The sequence below is a fragment of the Hypanus sabinus genome, chromosome 14 (genome assembly GCF_030144855.1).
Source record: "Hypanus sabinus isolate sHypSab1 chromosome 14, sHypSab1.hap1, whole genome shotgun sequence".
Taxonomy (NCBI): Eukaryota; Metazoa; Chordata; class Chondrichthyes; order Myliobatiformes; family Dasyatidae; genus Hypanus; species Hypanus sabinus.
The window spans coordinates 73,704,724-73,726,820 of NC_082719.1; the positions used below are offsets into that span (position 1 = coordinate 73,704,724).

General features: G+C 38.6%; 1 protein-coding gene across 2 annotated transcripts in view; it reads right to left on the minus strand.

Annotated features, from left to right (window-relative positions):
- Positions 1–22,097, minus strand: part of parp8 (poly (ADP-ribose) polymerase family, member 8) — a 369,781-nt gene that overhangs the window by 17,497 nt on the left and 330,187 nt on the right. For both annotated transcript variants that reach the window (XM_059989438.1, XM_059989439.1), the window contains exons 17-25: positions 19,750–19,815; positions 14,922–14,989; positions 11,858–11,906; positions 10,998–11,110; positions 9,710–9,782; positions 8,441–8,510; positions 6,523–6,596; positions 4,339–4,408; positions 1,861–1,945 (exon numbers count right to left, since the gene is read on the minus strand). In XM_059989438.1, the coding sequence (XP_059845421.1) occupies positions 1,861–1,945; positions 4,339–4,408; positions 6,523–6,596; positions 8,441–8,510; positions 9,710–9,782; positions 10,998–11,110; positions 11,858–11,906; positions 14,922–14,989; positions 19,750–19,815 (668 nt within the window). The remainder of the gene's footprint in view (positions 1–1,860; positions 1,946–4,338; positions 4,409–6,522; positions 6,597–8,440; positions 8,511–9,709; positions 9,783–10,997; positions 11,111–11,857; positions 11,907–14,921; positions 14,990–19,749; positions 19,816–22,097) is intronic.

A 22,097-nucleotide genomic window follows, 5' to 3' on the forward strand; every position in this document is an offset into this window, starting at 1 on the left:
TCCCTTTGCAATCTCAATCCCACATTTTGGCTGCTATTTGGAAGCCTATGTATGATTCCCATAATGATACCCTTGCAATTTCTAAACTCTATCCACAAAGATTCAACATTCTCTGACCCTATGTCACCTCTTTCCAAAGATGTAATTCCATCTCTTATCAGCAGAGCCACACCACCGCCTATGCCTTCCTGCCTGTCCTTTCGATACAAAGTATATCCTTTGATGTTAAGCTCCCAACTATGGCCTTCTTTCAGCCACGACTTAGTGATTCCTATAATTTTATATCGACCAATCTCTAATTGCACCATGATTTTGTTCACCTTATTCCGAATACTGTGCTCATTTAAATACAGCACCTTCAGTCCTGTATTCTTCACCCTTCTAAATTTTGCCTCTGTGGTACAATTTAACTCTTTGCTCTTGTCCGCATTTGTACCCAATCATTGGCTTATCCTTCCTTACATTCATGTTACACCCATCATCTACTTGTAAACGTGCTGGCTCATCCTCAGCTCTATCATCCTGGTTCACATCCTTCATCAATATTAGATTAAAACACTCACAACAACTCCCGTAAATCTGCCTGCAAGAATATTGGTCCCCCTCAGATTCAAGTGCAACCTGTCCTTTTTGTACAGGTCCCACCTGGCCCAGAAGAGGTTACAATTATCCAGAAATTTGAATCCCTCCCCCCTACTCCAATTCTTCAGCCATGCATTTATCAGCCACCTGATTCTATTCCTATCCTCACTGTCACATGGCACAGGCAGAAATCCTAAGATTACTGCCCTTGAGGTCCAGTTTCTCCTAACTCGCTATATTCTTTTTCAGGACCTCCTCCCATTCTCTTCCTATGTCATTGGTACCAATATGTACCACAACTTCTGGCTGCTCACCCTCCCTTTTCTGGATACTGTGGTACCGGGGTGGCAAACTACCATTCATGTTTCCTTTCTGCATCCACAGAATCATTTATCTGTTCCCCTGACTATAGAGTCCCTATAACTGCTGCCAATCTTTTCAGTTCCCTACCCTACTGAGCCACAGGGCCAGACTCAGTGCCAGAGCATGGCCACTGTTGCTTCCCCCCAAGTAAGTCATCCACCCCAATGGTACTCAAAATGGAGAACTTATTGTTGAGTGGGACAGCCACAGGGGTGCTCTCCACTATCTCATTCTCCCTTCCCTCTCCTCACGGTCACCCATTTATCTCGCTCCTGTAGCCTTGAGGTGACTACCTCCCTGCAGCTCCTGTCTATCTCTGCTTCACTTTCCCAAACAAGCTGGAGGTCATCGAGCTGTAGCTCCAGTTCCCTAATGTGTTCTCTAAGGAGTTTCATCTCGATGCACCTGGCACAGATGTGCCATCAGGGAGGCTGGGAGGCTCCTGGAAATCTCACATCTGATACCCAGATCAGAACACTGGCTCGTTAGGCATATCCCCTATTCTGTCTAGAGTTGAATAAGAAATAAGGAATGACTTGCCTACTTACCTAGACTCCGTCAGTTCTCAGCGAAGCCCTGTTTAGCCTTCCTACTCTGCCTGAGAGTGGGTGTTCTGTGCACCTAATTCATATGTTCATATGGTTTCCTCAACACAGTCACAGATTATTTATATTGAAAATTCTTTCCTACATCCATGCTTTATCTTGTATTAAGAAATTGGATGTCTTCAAAATGGAATGAAGAATACATTCTTAAGGGCAGAAAAACTTTATAAATCACAGTTTAGGCCTCATCTAGTATATCAGGGAGAATTTGTCTTCTGCATTTCAGAAGTGTCAGTTAGAATTCAACTCAGTTATTTTAATTATTGAAAATTTACTGTATCAGCTAAGATCAGAAACTAACAGTACTTACACAAAGAAGAATCTTGTGCAGACATGATCTGTTTGTGGAACTACCCAAATTTCTCCATGTTTGTGCAAATCTGGTGAAGTGATCACTGCAAAAAAAAGCATTCATATTTTTTCTACTATTTTAGTTACTTTTCTCATTTTCCTGTCAATTATGTTAACTTATCTTCCCTCCTTTCATGAAAACAGTCTTGTCAATACTGCTATTCCTCTGGTTCTTTGCTGTTGGCTGTTTCTCATGTGCATTTCTGAAGTTTACAGTTCATTCAAATCAATGACATATTTACCCACCAACTGTTGTCTGCAATTCACTCTTACTTGCCCTCTTAACTTAGAGGATGGGTGGCTACTGAAGACTTCCCTATCTTTAGACTGCTGATAACATTTGCTTTCTTAAATTTTATTTTTACTGTACATTTTTTGTTTTAACCTATATTTCCATATACTATCCTTGCCAGAGCAATTGTCTGATCCACCAACATTCTTCTGTATATCCAATTCAATATGCTCTCAAGAAATACGCACTTTCTGTATCCAGTCACCTCTAATTCTCCCCACATTCACTCCATGTGAAACCTACCTTGCTAGCAGAGTGATATAATGGCAGAGGCTGGTGTGTAAAACTCTACTTACTGCTTGTACATGCAGGGTTTGATCTATCTTTAGAAGGCATCTGGCAAATTCCCCACATAAAAAGCTGGTGCACAAGCTGATGTGCAGCATTTAAGGTGTGTTAGCACAGACTGAAAAATGGTCAAGATGACTGTTTATTCTTCTCCGTAGATGCTGACTGACCTGTTGACCTTTCAGTATTTTGTGGTTTGTTTTAAGAACAATTGTCTTTTGAAAATGATAAGATGTTGTCTCATATAGTGAGGTGCTCCAAGGATTAATTATTGGCCCTGAGTTACTTATATTTATATTAATGACCTAGAGGAGGGAGCAGAGTATATGTCTGGATTTGCCGATGACAGAGAAATAGGGAGCAGCATATGTTGCAAAAGGTTATTTGCACTCTGAGTGATTATGAACAGACTTAGAAATTGGTAAATATAAGGCTATGTGCTTCAAAGGAAGCTAAAGGTAGTCTAATATCTAAATGGAGAACGAATGCAAGGTACAAAAGGATTGGGATGTTTCTTCGCACAAATTACAAAAATATAGTGGACATGAGTAGTAAGACAGATGGTATGTACGAGTTTTGCCCTTCGTGGCAAAAGGGTTGGATTTAGAAACAGGGAGATATTGTTACAATGGTACCAAGAACTGTTGAAAACATACCTGGAACACTATGTACAGTTTTGATCTCCTTAATTTAGATGGGATTAATTTCCATTGGAGACAGTATAATATACATCTACTTTCAAAGATGAAAAAAGTTATCCAAAAACAAGTGACTATACAAGACTTAATCTATATTCTTTGGAGTTTAGAAAAACAATGGGTAATCTTATTGAAAGATACAAGATCCTTAGCAGTTCACGATGGGGTACATGTCAAGAAATTACCATCTAGTGGGAAATTCTCGTACCAGGGAACAATTACAAGATTAGGGACAGTCATTTTAAAACAGAGGTTCTTGCAGATGGTGGTGAATCTCTGGAATTCTCTTCCCCAGGAAGAGTGGATACATTTTCGAAACATCAGCAAAATGAGGATAATAGGGAATTGACATGGAAGAAAAAATGAAGCCTGGAGAGTAAAACCCGTGATCATATGGAATGCTGCAGCAAGCTTGCGTGGCTGAATCTTGATCTTTTTTTCAGATGTTATGTTACATTACCTCATTTATTCACAAAACATACTGATACATGCAGCAGGTATGAGAATCATTAATATCTTTATTTTTGCTTACTGAAGGTAATTTGTCTAAATGATTTCACTGCAGTTGATTATATCATATCTGTTCTATGTTTCTGTCTTTGTTCTCATTACATGACATCAAGACTCATCCCATTCAAGAGAGAAACCCAGATTTGAACCTGCACATTTAGTATTTTCCATTACCTGGTCAGTTAATTGAGAAATAACACATGTAACTAAACAGGTATGCTTTGTATCATCCATTGGTACTTCAAATGGTAAGAAAATGTCTCAATTCCTCACTATGTATTGTATGTCAAATTTCTTACTTAGCTTTGCATGTGGCCACACAGCAAAGAGAGGGTGCCAGGCCAATGGGAAAATATTTAGTAAATTCAGTAAATTTAGTAAATTTAGCCAACAGAAAAATAAGTGATAAAATTCATCTGGATTATTGATCATAAAGTAAAACATGTTCTTTTCTTCCAGAGGAAGGGTAGTAATTACTTCAATCATCAAAATTAGATTAGCTATCCATTAAGAGAATTGCTTTCAGTACAGAGTGAGAACTCTCATTAGAATTTAAAATCATAAGTTTTACAGTATTGTAAAACACAAGTGTTCTTCCATATGTTTTCTCTGTATATGAAGATTTGCCCGGCAATGGAGAAATACATACCTTCACATAAGGCTATACACTTCAGGTTACGACTCTGCAAAAACTGGGGTTGCTGTCCTTTTTTCTGTGACTGGAAGAAATAAAATGGGTTGATTTTATCTACACGAGTCTAGGCTTTATATATAAAAGCATGGATGTTGTGCTGAATCGTTGAGAAACACTGCTTCAGAAACAATGAGAAGGACCAGGAACAGTGTATAAGAATGATTCCTGAGGTGAAAGCCTACCTTTACAAGAAATGGTCATGGAGAATGGGAATATTTTCCTTGAAGTGAATGCTGAAGGGAGATTTGATCATATATAAAACAAGGAGGGATATAAAATGTACAAATAGTGATAGGCTGTTCCCTTTGGTGGGGCAGTTATCGAGTAGAGATCACAAATAGAAAATAAAAGATGAAGAATATTGAAAATATCATGAGGAAATGCATTGTTTCGCTGCATATGGTTGCCTGCCAAGCAATTACTCCTGATTGGAATCACCCATGTTGAAATGTGGTCATCTTTTTCTGTGCACAATCTGCCAGTTATCTACAGTCTTTAGTTTCCAAATGCAAGCCTTCACCAGCGATATTGCAGCCACTGACATAAAACTGAACAGATGTTCAAGGATAAGCAAAAATTTAATGATGTAATATTAGTGTCAATGCACAAGGGAGCTTAAATTCATTTTCTCTTCAATGTTGTATTATATCACTTATAAATATCTCTATTTTTTGCTGGATGTTATGACGCTCCTAGTGAATATTAAATGCGCATGAGCAATTTTACTGAAGTGGCATTTGGGGTGCCTCATTAGAGATGTGTATCAGGACAAAAATGTGTGCTCCTGTGCCCTATTTCAAACTTGCACTCTGTTTGATTTCGAACTTGTGGGAAGGCAGCATGCAAAGCCCAAAATATTCCATGTAGCATAGAATCATCAAAGAAAATAACTGAGAAGATGGACCATGTGGTCTTATAACATAGGTGGTAGAGAGCTGGCAGTCCATTTTACTTCTAACTATTATATATATCTAGACTCAATAGAAGACAACATGGAGAAGTGTGTAATGAGTAGCCAACCTTCTGTGACCCTGGCAGATGTGAATTTCACACCTCACAACTATGCTTTTAGAATGGCAGTGGACAACTTGGGTTGAAGTTGAGATATGCTTGTATTGGGAGATTGGAAATGAATCAATACCCTATGGTAATCTAGTACACTGCTATGTAAATCTGGTGGCTCCCAGTACAACAAGCAGCATTGGCACAACTTCCTAGTCCAGTCTAAAGCAAGTGTTCTACACTGAAACATCTTAGGATATTTCACAGTATCAAAACCATCAAATACACAGTATGATAATATTAATAGTTTTTATCATTTGATTGCCATGTATAGGAGCTCCTAGAATACACCAAAGGCCTCCTAATTCTAGAGCTTCACAATGCCACAAGTGTCAAAGGCGGATCAACCCTGATACAATAACGCAAGGTACCACAAATTCAATAAAACCATAAAACAAGTGATACTTCGTCAAACTTCACTTTTTATTCATAGCATGCAATTAGATGCAATTATTGATAGATACAATTATATGTAAAATCATTATTGGTTAGTTATAATTATTTCTGCCAAGGCCAGCATGGACACAGTCTTAGTTCCTTATGTTGACACCTGCCCCTACTCTCGAATGTTCTACCAACCCCCCCACAATGTCCTTCCCCTATTTAGTTACGTTATACCTCAATAATTCTTTGTGCGGCCAGATAATTCTTTATTTAGACCTACGTCTAATGCTATTAGGGAACAATGTCTGGTACATCACTTGTTGCTGGGTAAGATTCCCTTTTTGGCTGTACAGCAACCAACATAAGGTACCTATAAGGTAATTGATCATTAGCTAATCATTGTCTTTTAATCCCCTCTAATCTATACCCCTATTTACCTATCCCTTTACTCCATCACAAGGTTCTCTGGGTGCAAGTACGTGACCCTACAGAAATGACCCAACGTGTGTCAGATTGGGTTAAGCAGATGCATTTTCCAGTGATTTGGAATGGAAACATTAAACACAGTGTCAGGAGCAGGGTGACTAAAAACATACTGCTTTGGTGTTGGAATTCATTATTGGATCTTTATATATGCTGCAGCTACATGATGGATAATGCAAGATGGAAATTGTCTTGGCAGCATCCCAATACCTGTAAAGTGGCTGCTTTATTGTGTGAAGGCTGTTCATCCTTGGTTGTCACCTTCTGCTGCTTTTTATTCATCCCTAGAGGGTAAACACAATGGAGAATCATCATAAAGGAGAATTTCATTGTTCACATTGACTGTATCAAAAGGAACCTTTAGTCAACCATTCTATCACTATTTTAAAGAGAATGGAATATATAAAAATGTGATTTAAATACACCAGAATCAAACAGTATTTTTTGTGACAACATATAAAGTGAGTGGTTATTTCAGGACTGAAGTATCCCATTGTGATAAGTAGTTTCCTTTGTTGCCTTGCTTATATTTTGGATAAATAAAATAATAGGTTTTGTGAATGTCCAATTATTTCAGAAAATGCAAACATCAGAGGTATTTTCATATTTTTTATTTGATACAGTAGGAGGTCAGCTGTTCCATCGAGCCTGATTTGGCCCTCAGAGCAATCCCATCTATCCCAGTGCCTAACTTTCTTCCCCATAATCTGTTCCCTCAAACATGCTTGTTACTTGTCCCCTGGTTCTCCAGATACACTAGGGGCAAGGTCCAGTAGCCAATTAACTATTGCCACATCTTTGGGGTGGGAGTGTAAACCAGGGCACCCACCTGGCTATGGTGAGAATACACAAGCGATTCAGTTAGAGCCCTAATTCAGTATTGAATGTGGGTTGCTGGGAATATGCAGAGGCAGCACTAAACACTGCTCTGCTGTATTGCCCACACCCTCCTCCACAAACACAGTAAGTTGCTTACACTGATCTCTCCCAGCCAGAGACATGCATTAAAGCCTCTCTTAAGGAAAACTTCGAGGTTTCTTCCGTTATTTCAATGGACTAGTTTACTTTCTGAAGTTCCTTTCAACGTTGAATTTGCCATCAGCAGCATCTCTAAAGTAACTCTTTAACTAGTTGTCTATTCTTTATATCTCCATTTAGAACTTAGAATTGGCTTAAACTTGTGAAAAGTTAATAGATATACTCAATAAATCAGTTCCCTAACAGACATCAAGTCTCACCAATGTTGAGGAGGCCACATCTGGAGCACCAGATACAGTAGATGACCCCAAAAGATTTGCAGGTGAAGTGTCAAAACCAAGAGAAAATCTGCAGATGCTGGAAATCAATATACACAAAATACTGGAGGAATTCAGCAGGCCAGGCAGCGTCTATGGAAAAGAATAAACAGTCGATGTTTCAGGCCTGAGATATTGACAGTTTATTCTTTTCCATAAACGCTGCCTGGCCTGCTGAATTCCTCCAGCATTTTGTGTCTGTGTAGGTGAAGTGTGTTGCATCATCTGGAAGGATTGTTTGGGGTCCTAAATAGAGGTGACAGAGGAGGTGAATGGGCAGGTGTATCACTTCTTCTGGCAGGGAGAAGTATCAGGAAGGAGATTTGTGGGGAGAGATGAATGGACAAGGAATTCACAGAGGGAGCAATCCCTGTGGTTAGTGGAGATTGGGGAGGAGGTAAAGATGTGTTTAATGGTAGAATCCTGTTTAAGATGGTGGAGGTTGTGGAGAATGATGTGCCAGATGTAGGGGCTCATTGGGTGGTAGGTCAGGACAAGTGGAAGTCTATTCCTGTTAAAGTGGCGGGAAGATGGAGTGAGGGCAGATGTCCAGGTAATGGGCAGCATCAATGGTGGCTTGTATGTTGTTCTGAATTTCTAGTATCTGCAGAATCATTTGTATTTAAAAATGACTGCTCCAAATTGAATTCTTCACTTTTCTGCAATATTTTATACATCAACTTGTTTGCATTCAAGAAAGTTTAGACAGAAAGAATTCCAGTCCTTACATAAAAAGAAATCAGCAGATGAGAAAATAAAGATACATATTTTTCTTTCCTTTGTTTAACACTATTAAAGATTTGGGTCTTAAGCTTAAGTTAAAATATACTTGCCTGAGTAACCAAAAGAAATACTTGACAACGGACTAAGATAAATGCCATTTCCATACACTGCTCCATGTAGCTGTGGTAAGTGGGATAAAAACAAACAAGCAAATCCTTAGAATAAAAGGTAGCCCATTTGATCTATGTTGTATACTTCCAACAGGTTTTCATCCACTTAACAGATATTATCAGCAAGACCATTTACTTAACAGAAAGAGCCACGTAACCTGAATAAAATAGGGTGATTTGTCATATAATTGGCATTTTCCTCCTTCGTGAAGATGATCTCAATTTCTTATGAATACAAGAATACAAAACAATTGGAGGAATAGTAAACCACTTGCCCCCCTAAAGCATGGCCTCCCATTCAATATGATGACGGGTGATCTTTCCTAGGCCACATATGGTCCTTTGTACCAGTTCAAAAAATTCTCAACCCCCTGATCATTTAAAAAATAACTAAATCCTCTTTAGTGCCATTGAGTTGTAATGCGCAGAAGTGAACTCTTTAGTCCAACTAGTCCATGACAATGTTGCTGTCTGTCTATGTTAATCCAAACTGCTTACATTGAGGCCATAGCCCTCTACTTCTGTCCTATCAAGTATTATCTAAATTTTGTAACTGTGTTTGCCTCTACACTTCCACGGCAGCTCACTCCACATAACTAACCCTCTCTTCGAGAAAAAACTTTCTCCTTCAATCTCCTTTAAATTTCTCACCTTTCACCTTAAACATACACCCTCTAAAGTTAGATTCTTCCTTAATAGGAAAGAGACATTGACTACTCAATCTTTGACTCTCCGAATTCTTGAACAGGAGATACTACTTTTGTGACATGTACTGTATAGTAGAATTCCATAATTTGTTCTGTAATATGTAACAACTTGTCTTCCATAGGATATTTTGTTTTCTTGTCATATGTTTATAGTCAACGATGTGTGAACAAATAATTATTGCTATTACACATCTAATTTTTGGCAGAAGAATCTGAGCAAAGGTTTAAAATGACATTAAAACATTGGATAAAAATCAGGACTTGGTTTAATTTGTTTTACTTTATAAAGAATTATCAAATGTATTAGTCCTATATACATACTGTATACAGTATGCTATATGCGTCACTCGAGGTATGAAGCAGTAGCAGTGTGCATCTTTTGGGAAGTATGTTTCCTGTGGAGTTTTGACTTCTTGCGATGATAATGATCAACTGAGTATGGTTGTTAGAGAACAATACTGAGTTGCAGAATAATTCCTAATAATTCCGAGTCGGATCTTACCTGTAATCGTGTGTTAGATGCAACAATTAAACCATTCCTTAAAATGGAGTGCCAGTTCTCTATATGTGAACCACTAGATATAAAACATAAAGAACTCCAGTAGTATTTGGGAAATTTATGTAACATAATCAAACATCATCACCTTCATATTTCATGCCTCCATATAATAATAGTACTTTATTGATCCCAAGTGAGAAATTATTTTGTTTCAGCAGCAATGTCTAAAACACACTTAGCAATAATAAATAATAATAATAAATATGATAATATTAACAAATAATAAAGTACATAGTAATTATATAACCAACAATACTTGTGACAACTGAGGCGAATCAGCCTGTTCGAAAGGGTGCTTTACTTGGTAACTTTGGGTATAGATGAAGTTTCTGACAAACCTCCACCTCTGTAATATTGGGTGAATGGGGGAATTTCCTAGTCAATACATTAGTACTGTTCAAAAGTGCAAAGATGTAGTTTTCATTTAAGCTCTTTTCCTCTGGATGGTTTCAGAGTGAGGAATGGAAAGAATGCATAAAGGAAGTGGCAGAAAACAGAAACCAATGTGACCTCAGTGAATGACTATCATGAACCAGGACGAAACTGAAATGCATAGACAAGGTACAATAATGATACACGTACAGGCATGAAGACTGGCACCAGCCTGAAAAAGTACAAGCATGTTCACACTCAAAATGGGTCACAGAGTAATTAAGAGTCACAGAAGCAAGGACACAGAAATAAAGAACCAGGATTAAAGAACAAAATTAATAAGTGCTCTATATACAGAGTTACAAGAGAAAGACATTTAGATAGAGAACCATTGGGGTGATTGGGATAGTAAACGCAAGAAAAAAGGGAAGGTTATAAAACTGCAAAGATATCTTATCTGTTGGAAAAAGGGATATCAGGAATTTAGACATACACTTCCCATTATTTTAAATACATTTGCACCTCTATTAGTTTATTACTGATCATGTTTACCAGTTTAAATGTGAATCTTCCTGAAACCTAGTTCTTCCAACACTTCTCCTTCTCTGTCCCTTGAAATATTTGGCATAATAAAGCCTCATTGTTATTAATTACTGTCAAACAGTAAAAATAAAAGGAACTTTCTTTTTCAAACTTTTATATTGGAAAAATATTTAGCAGCTATCATGATTTAAAAAAAACAACTAACTTTTACATATTTAAGCAGACACTGATGAAGTATTTCTTTCCTCGTTACATTTGAAAAAAATGAGCAAATATGCAATTCACATTCTTAAGGATTTTGCAAATGGAAACTTACTGAAATGCAAAAGTGCTCCCATAAAGTTTCTTTGCTGCCCTGAAATTGGATTCTTTGGCCGGTGGACTGCTGAGGAGCAGGAACTGGTGAGGCGTATGCATGAATTTTAGTTGCTGCATAAAAGAATGAAGTGACAAGTTTTACTCTGTATTCAACAAATCTGTTCACAACATGACATTACACTCAGAAGAATCAGAATCAGGTTTAATTCCAATGGCACGTATCGTGAAATTTGTTGTTTTGCGCAGCAGTACATTCCAATATTTAATGATAAAAAAAAACTGTAAAATACAATGATAATATATATGTAATTAAATGTTATCTATATATATACGTGTAATTAAATGTGTAATACAGAAAGACAGCCCAAAAAGAAAAAATATATAGTGAGGTAGTGTATATCGGTTCATTATCTATGTTAACACATAAATTCCACTGTTGATTGTCTACTTTAATTTCCCAAAACTGAAACTTACACAAAATATGTCAATTTCTGATAACTGTAAGCTTAGAAAAGTACTGACATGTTATCAAGGGATCACAGGTAAGAGTTCCAAAACCATCCTGTAACTTGTAACTCAACGGTGCAGCGAGGCAAGGAATTAATTCAGAATCTTAATGCTTCTGGTATACTGTAGATTTTTTTCCTGTGTTATGTTAGGGTTCCCTATGGCATTACACATTTATGCATGGAATTATTTTGGGTGGTGAAAAATAGCAAGAAAAATGTGTGCAAATCGAATGCTGTTAATTAGTGGAGGCAAGGAAAACAGATGCAATTTGTATGACAATGGTGTGAGGGGAAAATGTACATTCCAAAACTGTTTTTCTTTCAAAAATGAAGTGATCAAACTTCTTACCCTATTTGCAGGTAATTTTACAATATGGGATCTGTTACTGGAAATAATCCTAAACAAGAAAAACACAGCATCATTTCATTTCCTTGATCACAAGAACCAGCAATTATAACATATACAGTGGTGCTAGAAAGTTTGTGAGCCCTGTAGAATTTTTTTTGTTTTTGCATAAATATAACCTAAAATGTGATCAGATCTTCATTTAAGTACTAGAACTACATTAAGAGAACCCAATTAAATAAATAACACAAAAACATTATACTTGTTTATTTATTTATTGAGAAAAATTATCCAATGTTACATGTATTTGTTGGAAAAAGTACCCGTACCTCTTTTTTCAGTAGCTGGCGTGACCCCTTGAACAGCAATAACTTCAACCAAACATTTCCAGTAACTGTTGATCAGTCCTGCACATTGGCTTGGAGGAATTTTAGGCTATTACTCCTTTCAAAACTGCTTCAACTCTGTCCAGGCCTTGAGGCAGCAAAGCAGCCCCAAACCATGATGCTCCCCCCATCATGCTTCACAGTTGAGATGAGGTTTTGGTGTTTTCCTCCAAACATACCAGCGTGCATTTCTGCCAAAAAGTTCAACTTCTGTCTCATCTGTCCAGAAGCACTGCAGAATATCCAGGAGGTCTTTTGCAAAGAAATGTCACAATTTTATTTTGGGGGGGGGGGAGCAGTGGTTTCCTCTGTGTGTCCCTCCATGAACACCAATCTTCTTCAGTGTCTTTCTTATGGTGGACACGTGAACAGAGACTTTAGTGAGTTCTGGAGATTTCTGCAGGTCTGTTGCTGTTATCCTTGGGGTCTTTTTCACTTCCTTCAGCACTGCACGTTGTGCTCTTGGTGGGATCTTTGCAGGATGCCCTCTGCTAGGGAGAGTAGCAACAGTACTGAGTTTCCTTCATTTGTAGACAATATCTCTTACTGCGGACTGATGAACACTCAAGTCTTTGTAGCCTTTTCCAGCTTCATGCACCTCTACAATTCTTCTTCTAAGGTCCTTGGAAAGTTGTTTAGGTTGAGGCATGATGCACATAAACAGATATTTCTTGATAAAAACAGGTTCTGTCAGTAACCAGACTTCGTGTGACTTTTTTTTACAGGCAGCGCACCTCAAGAACCCAACCTCTAATCTCATCTCCATGACTGGAACACCTACTCAAAATAGCTTTTGTAGAAGGCATTACCCCAGAGGTCCATACACTTTTTCCAACAAATACATATAATATTGGATCATTTTCTCAATAAACAAATGAACAAGTACAACTTTTTGTGTTATTGGGTCCTCTTGACCTAGTTATAGGACTTGCGTGAAGATTTGATCACATTTTAGGTCATATTTGTGCAGAAATAGAGAAAATTCTACAGGATTCATAAGCCTTCGAGCACCACTGTAGCTGGCAAATTAAATAAAAGCACATGGCTGAGTAATCATAATAATGTAGTTAATCATAATGGAGAAAAGTACTGAACAAGGAATGCTCTGTAGAAGCAAATCAATGCATCTCCAGGCAGTGAGAGCAGTAATATTGTACACCATTAATATTGTACACTAGTAATTTTGTCTAGAGGTTAATGCATTACAACTGCTTAATGTGTTAAGAAAAAAATGGATAAACAAGTTTAAGGCATGAACTTGGAACTGTCTCCACCTCCACCATGGGAATGAAGAAGGTAATAGGTGGAAGAGGTAAAGGGCTACAGAAGAAGGAATGTGATAGGATAATAGAGAGGATTATGGAAGAAAGGGAAGGAAGAGGGACACCAGAAGGTGCAGCTGGGCAGGCGAGAAGAGAAGGAGAATGAAGAATAGAAAAAGAGAGACGGGGAGAGGGACGAAATTACCAGGTTGGAGAATGGTGGTGAGACTACATGTCTCCCTAGTCTACTTGCTTCTGCCCATTGATCTACCCTGGCACTTAATCATGCAAGCAAAAATAATTGCTACACCTACCCCTCTATCACCTCTCTCACCATCTTTAAGAGCCCAAATGATCCTTCCAGGTGAGGCCAACTTCAACTGCGAGTCTGCCTGGGTCATTTTACTGTATCCAGTGCTCCCGGTTTGGCTTCCTCTGCATCGGACAGATTGGGGGAATGCTTAGTCGATCACTTTCACTCCCTAAGCCACAAGTGGAAGGATTTCTGGGTTGCCGCCCATTTTAATTCCACTTTGCGTTCCCTTTCCAACATGTCTTTCCATGGCCGCTTTTACAGCCATGATGAGACCACTCTCAGGCTGGAGGAGCAACACCAAATATTCTACCTGGGTAGCCTCCAATCAGATGGCATGGACACTAATCTCTCTAATTTCTAGTAATTTGTCCTGCCCCTCTCTTTTTTCCCATTCCTCAATTTGGCTCCCCTCTTGTGCCTTTTTTTATCATCTCCTTCTGGTGCCACTCCTCCTTCCCTTTCTCCTTTGGTCTACTGTCCTCTCCTATCACATTCCTTTACCTCTTCCACCTGTTACCTTTCAGCTTCTCACTTCTTCCTCGCACCTTCTCACCTCTCCTGGTTTCACCTATCACCTACCAGGCTTGTACTCCTCCCCCTCCCCCCACCATCTTTTTCTGCCTTCCTCCCCCTTTCTTTCCTGTCCTGCTGAAGGGTCTCGGCTCAAAACGTTGACGCCTTATTCCTCTCCAAAGATGCTACCTGACTTACTTACTTCCTCCATCATTTACTGTGTGTTGCCACATTTAAGAGAATTGGCACAATTGCATTATTTTGCACTTGTTGCTGTATTCATTGTTGTTCTGATTATTACTATTTATATTGTTTACCTTGTTGAGCTTCAAAAGAGCAAGGATTTTCATTGGACCCTGGTGTATATGACATTAAACTAACCCCAATCTTTTAGACAGGTATATGAGTAGGCAGGGAAAAGAGCTAAACATGCCTTGTACAGGCAAATGGGATTATTTTGAGTTGGTATTATGGCCAGTACAGGCATCGTGGTCTGAAGAGCCCTTTGCTGTGCTGTACTATTCTACATTTTATGATCAAATCCAGTTCCTGCTGTAAAATTCCACTATTCAATATTGGTGTAAAAGTACCATTGTAACAGGGGATGTGCCAGTGGATCCTGCTTGTCCATCTGCTTCTTGATTTCCAAATACGGTGCCTATCAAGACAAACAAATTAAATAGATTTTTCCCACGGTTCATCATGCACTTTATTTATGACCATAACCTCGCAATAAGGAAAATACAATTAGGAAATTCTTAAAGTACACAAAAAGCTCTATGGAACATGAAGAGTTAATCTAATATTTCTGACTTCTGATGGAAATTCTTTTCTCTAAAACATTTATCCATCTCTGTCCCAAAACCGGCAAACTTAGTGTGCTTAGAGAATGTTTTCTAATTTTAGTTAAACTTTTATGCTTTTTTTTGAGTATTAATTATACCAGCCTTCAGCTTATTTTTGTACAATATTAGGCCATGTTAATAGATCAGGTCCCGAAGAGCTACAATGGTTCAATTTACTGAGTAAGCTTCAGGCATGGAAGCCAACATATTAATTCATATCTGACCATCATTTATTCTGTAAAATGTCACATCTACAATTCCAGCAGATTCTGGTTAATTGGGCCATCGGTTAATCAGGCAGCCACTTACCTGGGACAATTCTAAAAGAACAAAAACTAATTGAGAAAATAGCTGGAATTCCCTTCATTTATTTGGGACATGGTGCCACATAATTGGGACAGGAGACCATTGCAGAACAGTTTCTAAGTAGCGTCAGTCACTTGCACTTTTCCTGCTATTAGATACTACACCATCCTTACAGTAAACAGTTTTTAAAAAGAGTCATTTGCATGTGCTTGTGTTGAAAATGCACTGACAGGTAGTTGGCGAGAAGTAAGCAGAAAAACAAAACTGTTTTGCTCACTGTGGTTTCAAGTATTCAGGCTTGGAGATGCTAGAAACAGCCAGGAGCGAAAATGGAATGTTTCATAACTTCAATGAATTAGGACGTATAAAGAATTTGAAGATATCAATAATCATCTTGAGTGCTTCAATGAAAATTAAGATTTGGAGGGTGCCATCATCTAAAGCATATTATGAATGTAGTAGATTATTTGCACTAGGTGCCTGTGCTGATTCTGTTCAATCAAAAAGAAAAAATACAGTAGCATAGCATTGGATGAATTCCTCTGTTGAAGACTATTAAGAACCAATACACTGTTTTATAGTACTGTAGTAGCATTGGTAGTATCCTAGTTTGTTTATTTAAATACATAAGTGGCTATTCAGTTAAATAGCAGTTTGTCTTTTTTATACCGATTTAACAATTTCCAAGAAACTTCAGCAGCCGCTTAATTGGGCAAAGATATACTAGACCTGAGGTGTCTAAATACACTGTGTTTTATTATATTTAATTTAATCATGAATTTAACTGATCTTATAAAAGTGTTAAGATATTTCATATCATTGACGTCCATGAACCAATTCTCACTTGCAGAAATATCTGGCTGATACGTTGGAATCTAATGAGCACACACCAAAGAAGTGATGGATGCTTATTACCATACAAAAACATTAAGATACAAAGTCTCTGTGAATGGGACATTCACAGCACATTTAAATTATTTCTATGTTGACACTTTAAACCGGTGGACTAAATGTTCCAGGCTGCCAGCACATCACATGGCTTTCCTTTCTGATTGGATCACATATGGATTTATGCATGGATACAGAGAGAACGGCATGCTCATGATTAACAATACAGAACAGGTTGATTACTTTCAGGAAGTGCTACTCTTTCATATGCTCAAACATGGTTACTGAGCAGAAACAAATAATATAAGTAGAGTTTAACGAATATGTGTATTCTGAAATGACTAATACAGATACAGAAATGGATAATGGGAATATGTACACTTGGAAATAATTCAGTGAATTGGAAATAAGATTCAGTTATGATGGATGAAGTCACCACACATAAAACCAATAATTTAATTTTGAATTTGCTAAACACAAAAATTAAATGACTTGGGTTGTGTTATTATGCTAAGGACACAATTTCTATGCTAGATGTTTGAAAGTCTGGACAGTAACTCCTGATTAAAGTACTCACTCCAATACCGATGAACAGAATGTAGCAAAACCAGAGTTTTCAAACAAAAACAGAAGTCAAGCACCTGGAAGTGAAGGTGGTATGTTAATATTTTAGGGTAATTTTCATCCAAATTGGCATGTATTAAAAATTAACTGCACATGATTGGGGAAAAGGAGTGCAAAAAATAAAGAGATTAAATTAATTAAGTAGAAAATGGTTGCTGGCAAATACATAAAAATCTTAATTTATGTAAGATTCAATGTGGAAAATCACACTGTGAAGGGATATGTGAAAAGCTAAAGTGACTTGTTAGATTTATTTCTCACACTGTTTTAAAATATTACTGAGTTTTGTTCATTCTGAAACTGATCCATGTAGTATGACTTTAGGAGGAACGGAAGAAACTAAAGCATTAAGGCAATCCAATTGGTGAACCTCAATAAAACAAGTTGTTAGATAATATGCCAAAACGTAAACACCTGTAGGCAGAATTGGAGAATTCCATGGAGAAGTCTATGGAGAATTGCCAGGGATGTTCTCCTTGCTTGCCCATGATTTTCACATCTGCCTATTGTAATGCATTACCATTGGACGTACTGAGTTCAAGAATGGTGCACAAATGGCCTGAGCTGACGGACTAGATGTATTTCACTCCAGTCCCTCAGCTTTCGATAGGGATGAATGAGATAAGAAAAGAACCAAGTTCCTATCAATTTAATGGGATTATCAAGCTAAATTAAAAAGCTAAACTGCTGACTTATTTTTCTTTGGTTTAGTTAATTTCTAGGAGTTAAAGTGATCATTAATGCTTATTTTGAAATAATTTAATAACTTTTTCTAAATTGGAAACACAGAAAACCTACAGTACAATACAGGCCCTTCAGCCCACAAAGCCGTGCTGAACATGTCCTTGCCTTAGAAATTACCTAGGGTTACCCATAGCCCTCTATTTTTCAAAGCTGCATGTACCCATCCAGGAGTCTCTAAAAAGACCCTATTGTTTCCGCCGGCAGCCCATTCCACGCATTCACCACTCTCTGCATTAAAAAACAAACTTACCCCTGACATCTCCTCTGTACCTACTTCCAAGCACCTTAAAACTATGCCCTCTTGTGCTAGCCATTTCAACCCTGGGAAAAAGCCTCTGACTATCCACACAATCAATTCCTCTCATTATCTTATACACCTCTCATCCTCTGTTGCTCCAAGGAGAAAAGGCCAATTTTACTTAACCTATTCTCATAAGGCATGCTGCCCTATCTAGGCAACATCCTTGTAAATCTGCTCTGCACCCTTTCTATGGTTTCCACGTCCTTACTGTAGTGAGGTGACCAGAACTGAGCACAATACTCCAGAGCAGGGTCTGACCAGGGTCCTATATAGCTGCAATATTACCTCTCTGCTCTTAAACTCAATCCCACAATTGATGAAGGCCAATGCACTGTATGCCTTCTTTACCACAGAGTCAACCTGTGTGGCAACTTTGCTTTGAGTGTCCTATGGAATCAGATCCCAAGATCTCTCTGATCCTCCACACTGCCAAGAGCCTCGCCATTAATGCTATATTCTCCCATCAAAATGAATTGACCTACCAAAATGAACCACCTCACACTTATCTGGGTTGAACTCTATCTGCCAGCTCTCAGCCCAATTTTACATCCTATCAATGTCCCACTGTAACCTCTGACAGCCCTCCACACCATCCACAACACACTCAACCTTTGTGTCATCAACAAATTTACTAATCCATCCCTCCACTTCCTCATCCAGGTCATTTATAAAAATCACAAAAAGCTAAGGTCCCAGAACAGATCCCTGAGGCACACCACTGGTCACTGGCCTCTATGCAGAATATGACCCGTCTACAGCCACTCTTTGCCTTCTGTGGAAATCCATATACACTTCATCTACTGCTCTACCTTCATCAATGTGTTTAGTCATATACTCAAAAAAATTCAATCAGGCTCGTAAGGCATGATCTGCCTTTGACAAAGCCATGCTGACTATTCCTAATCATATTATGGCTCCGTCTCTAAATGTTCATAAATCCTGCCTCTCAGGATCTTCTCCATCAACTTACCAATCACTTATGTAAGACTCACTGGTCTATAGTTTCCTGGGCTATCCCTACTCCCTTTCTTGAATAAGGGAACAACATCTGCAACCCTCCAACCCTCCAGAACCTCTCCCATCCTCATTGATGATGCATTGATGATCGCCAGAGGCTCAGCAATTTCCTCCCTCGCCTCCCACAGCAGCCTGGGTTACATCCTGTCTGGTCCCTCGACTTATCCAACTTGATGCTTTCCAAAAGCCCCAGCACATTCTTTTCTTTAATATTCACATGCTCAAGCCTATAGATTATTTCACTTTATTTGATCTGTTTCTAAATGTAGATACATAGAAAACCAACAGCACAATACACAATCTCTGATTTCACAGCTGTTAGCTGTCAAAAGGCCATTAGGATGTTCTGGATATAGGATCTAAGCATGCATCAGCTGAGGTCTAGTTGCTCCTCGGAAGGAGGGTGTGGCATCCAAACACTGAGCTCAAATGGAATTGTAGAGCTATAAATGGCAAGTTCAGCTAGGTGTGGTGGGGGTGACTGAAAGCTCATATGATGAGTGAGATCATACAAAGCCACTCATAATCCAACAAATGTTGATAAATGCATTTTTTTCTTAGAAGAAGGGATTAACTTGAGCAGAAGGTAGTTGCTCCATACTTTCTAATTCACTTAAAACTTATTTTAATAAAAACAGGATTATAGTTACCTGTGATGCAGTGTAAAGCTTGCTACTAAACGTTGGTCCTTACCTGGGTCATTTCCCTGATGGATGTTATGCTGTCCAGTGCTTTAACTAACCGCTCATAATCCTTTTTCTTGTTGAAACATGGAGAAAAAATTCACTTTAGAATTTTATAATAATTGCTGCATAATTATAAACAATTGTAGTAAGCTCTACTTCTGCTTCCAATGCAAAAACATCAGAGTTATATCACTGAATAAAGCTATTGAACTTATTCATGTCATTACTGGTCATCCAACTGATCATGAATTCCAATCATATTCCAATCCTGGTCTCATTATTACATTTTTTTCAGTCTTACCTTGGATGTTGTTATAGTTTCTGTATCAAACATTAATGCTAAGTGAATTCCATAAACTCAATACACAATGAAAAGACATTTCACCTAGACATTTCATTAAATAGTTACATTCAAGCTTGTATTTATGGCTAAAAACACAAAATGCTGGCAGAACTCAGCAATCCAGACAGAATCTATGGGAGGAGGTAGTGACGATGTTTCGGGCCAAAACCCTTCATCAGGAGTGAAGTAACATGGGATGGTCGAGGGAGGATAAGAAGTGGGGGGAGGGATGAAGTAGGGAGCTGGGAAGTGATAGGCTGAAGGGAAATGGGCTAGGGGGAAAGTGGAGAATTATGGGAAATAAAAGAGAAAGAAAGGTAGGGCTGGGGGGCAGATTATAGTGAGGGGGGAAAACAGAGAGAAAGAGAACCAGACTAAAATTATAGATAGGGATGGGGTAAGATGGGGGGGGGGTGGTGGCAGGGGTATCAACAGAGGCCTGGGAGTTGGATGTTCATGCCGGCAGGTAGGAGGCTACCTAGGCGGGAGATAAGGTATTGCTCCATCAACCTGCGTGTGGCCTCATCTTGACGGTAGAGGAGGCCATGGACAGGCATGTCGGAGTGGGAGTGGTCTGTGGAATTGAAGTGTGTGGCCACAGGGAGATCCCACCACTGCTGGAGGACTGAGTGCCGGTGTTCGGCGAAACGGTCTCCCAGTCTGCTATTTATGGCTTCCTTTTTGAAAGTATTACAAACTGCTAACCTCTCCCATCTAAAGATAAATTGACAACTACTGCTTCAAAATATATTCTTTTAGAAATTGTTTTCTATTTATGTTTCATCATGCCAGAGCCTGGCAAATTAGGTTAGGCCTCACTAAGAAAGATCAACTGCATGGTTAAAGAAAGCCTGATTCGGTGCACAAGGCCCATGCCAAACGGAAGACTACTATTAGTTTGTTCAAGAATCACTAGATTTTGGAATACTTCCAGAGGACTTGATAATTGCAAGTGTCATTCCACTCTTTCAAGAGGGGAAGAGGACAGAAAAAAGGAATTTATAGGCCAGTTAGCCTGAAGGTAGTGTAGTGGCATCCACACTGGACTTCAAGGCAGGTGGTCCTGGGTTCCTTGAACTCTTTCCATCCATGCTGGGTTGAGCGTCAATCTAGCAACTCGGCCTCATAAAAAACAGACAACTGCAAAAGAAATTACATTGGCTCATTGCGCCACAAGGTGTGGAGAGGGACTAGCTAACTAACTAGCCTGACTTCAGCGGTTGTGGAGATGTTAGAGTCCATTATTAAGGATGAGGTTTTGGGATACTTGGAGGTACATAATAATGTAGGCCAAAGTCAGAATGGTTTCCTTAAGGGGAAATCTTGCCTGATAAATCTGTTGCAATTCTGCAAATATAACAGTGGAATTTGTTTACTTAGATTTTTGTAAGGCCTTTGACAAGATGTCACACATGAGGCTGCTTAACAGGATAAGAGCCTATGGTATTACAAGAAAGATGTGAAGATGAATAGAAGATTGGCAGACTGGCAGGAAGTAAAAAGTAGGAATACATCTTTTCTGGTTGACTCCTGGTAATTCGTGGTGTTCCACAGTCATCAGTGTTGGGACTACTTCTTTTCAAGTTATATGTCAATCATTTGGATAGCTTTGTGGTCAAGTTAAGTAAGTAGGTGAAGATAATGTTGAGGAAGCAGAGAGTCTACAGAAGTAGAGAATGAGCAAAAAAGTGGCAGATGAAATATAGTGTAGAGAAATGTATGGTCATCAACTTTGGTAGAAGGAAGAAGGAACAGATTATTTTCTAAACGGGCAGAAAATTCAAAAATCTGAGATGCACAGGGACTCAGGAGTGCTCTAAATGTTAACTTGCAGGTTGAGTAGGTAATATGGAAGGCAAATGCAATGTTAGCATTCATCTCTAGAGGACTAGAAAACAAATGCAAGAATGTAACACTGAGGCTTTATAAGGCATGGTCAGACTTTGGAGTATTGTAGCATTTGTAGTTTTCTTATCTATGGAAAGGCATTCTGGCATTGGAGAAGATTCAGA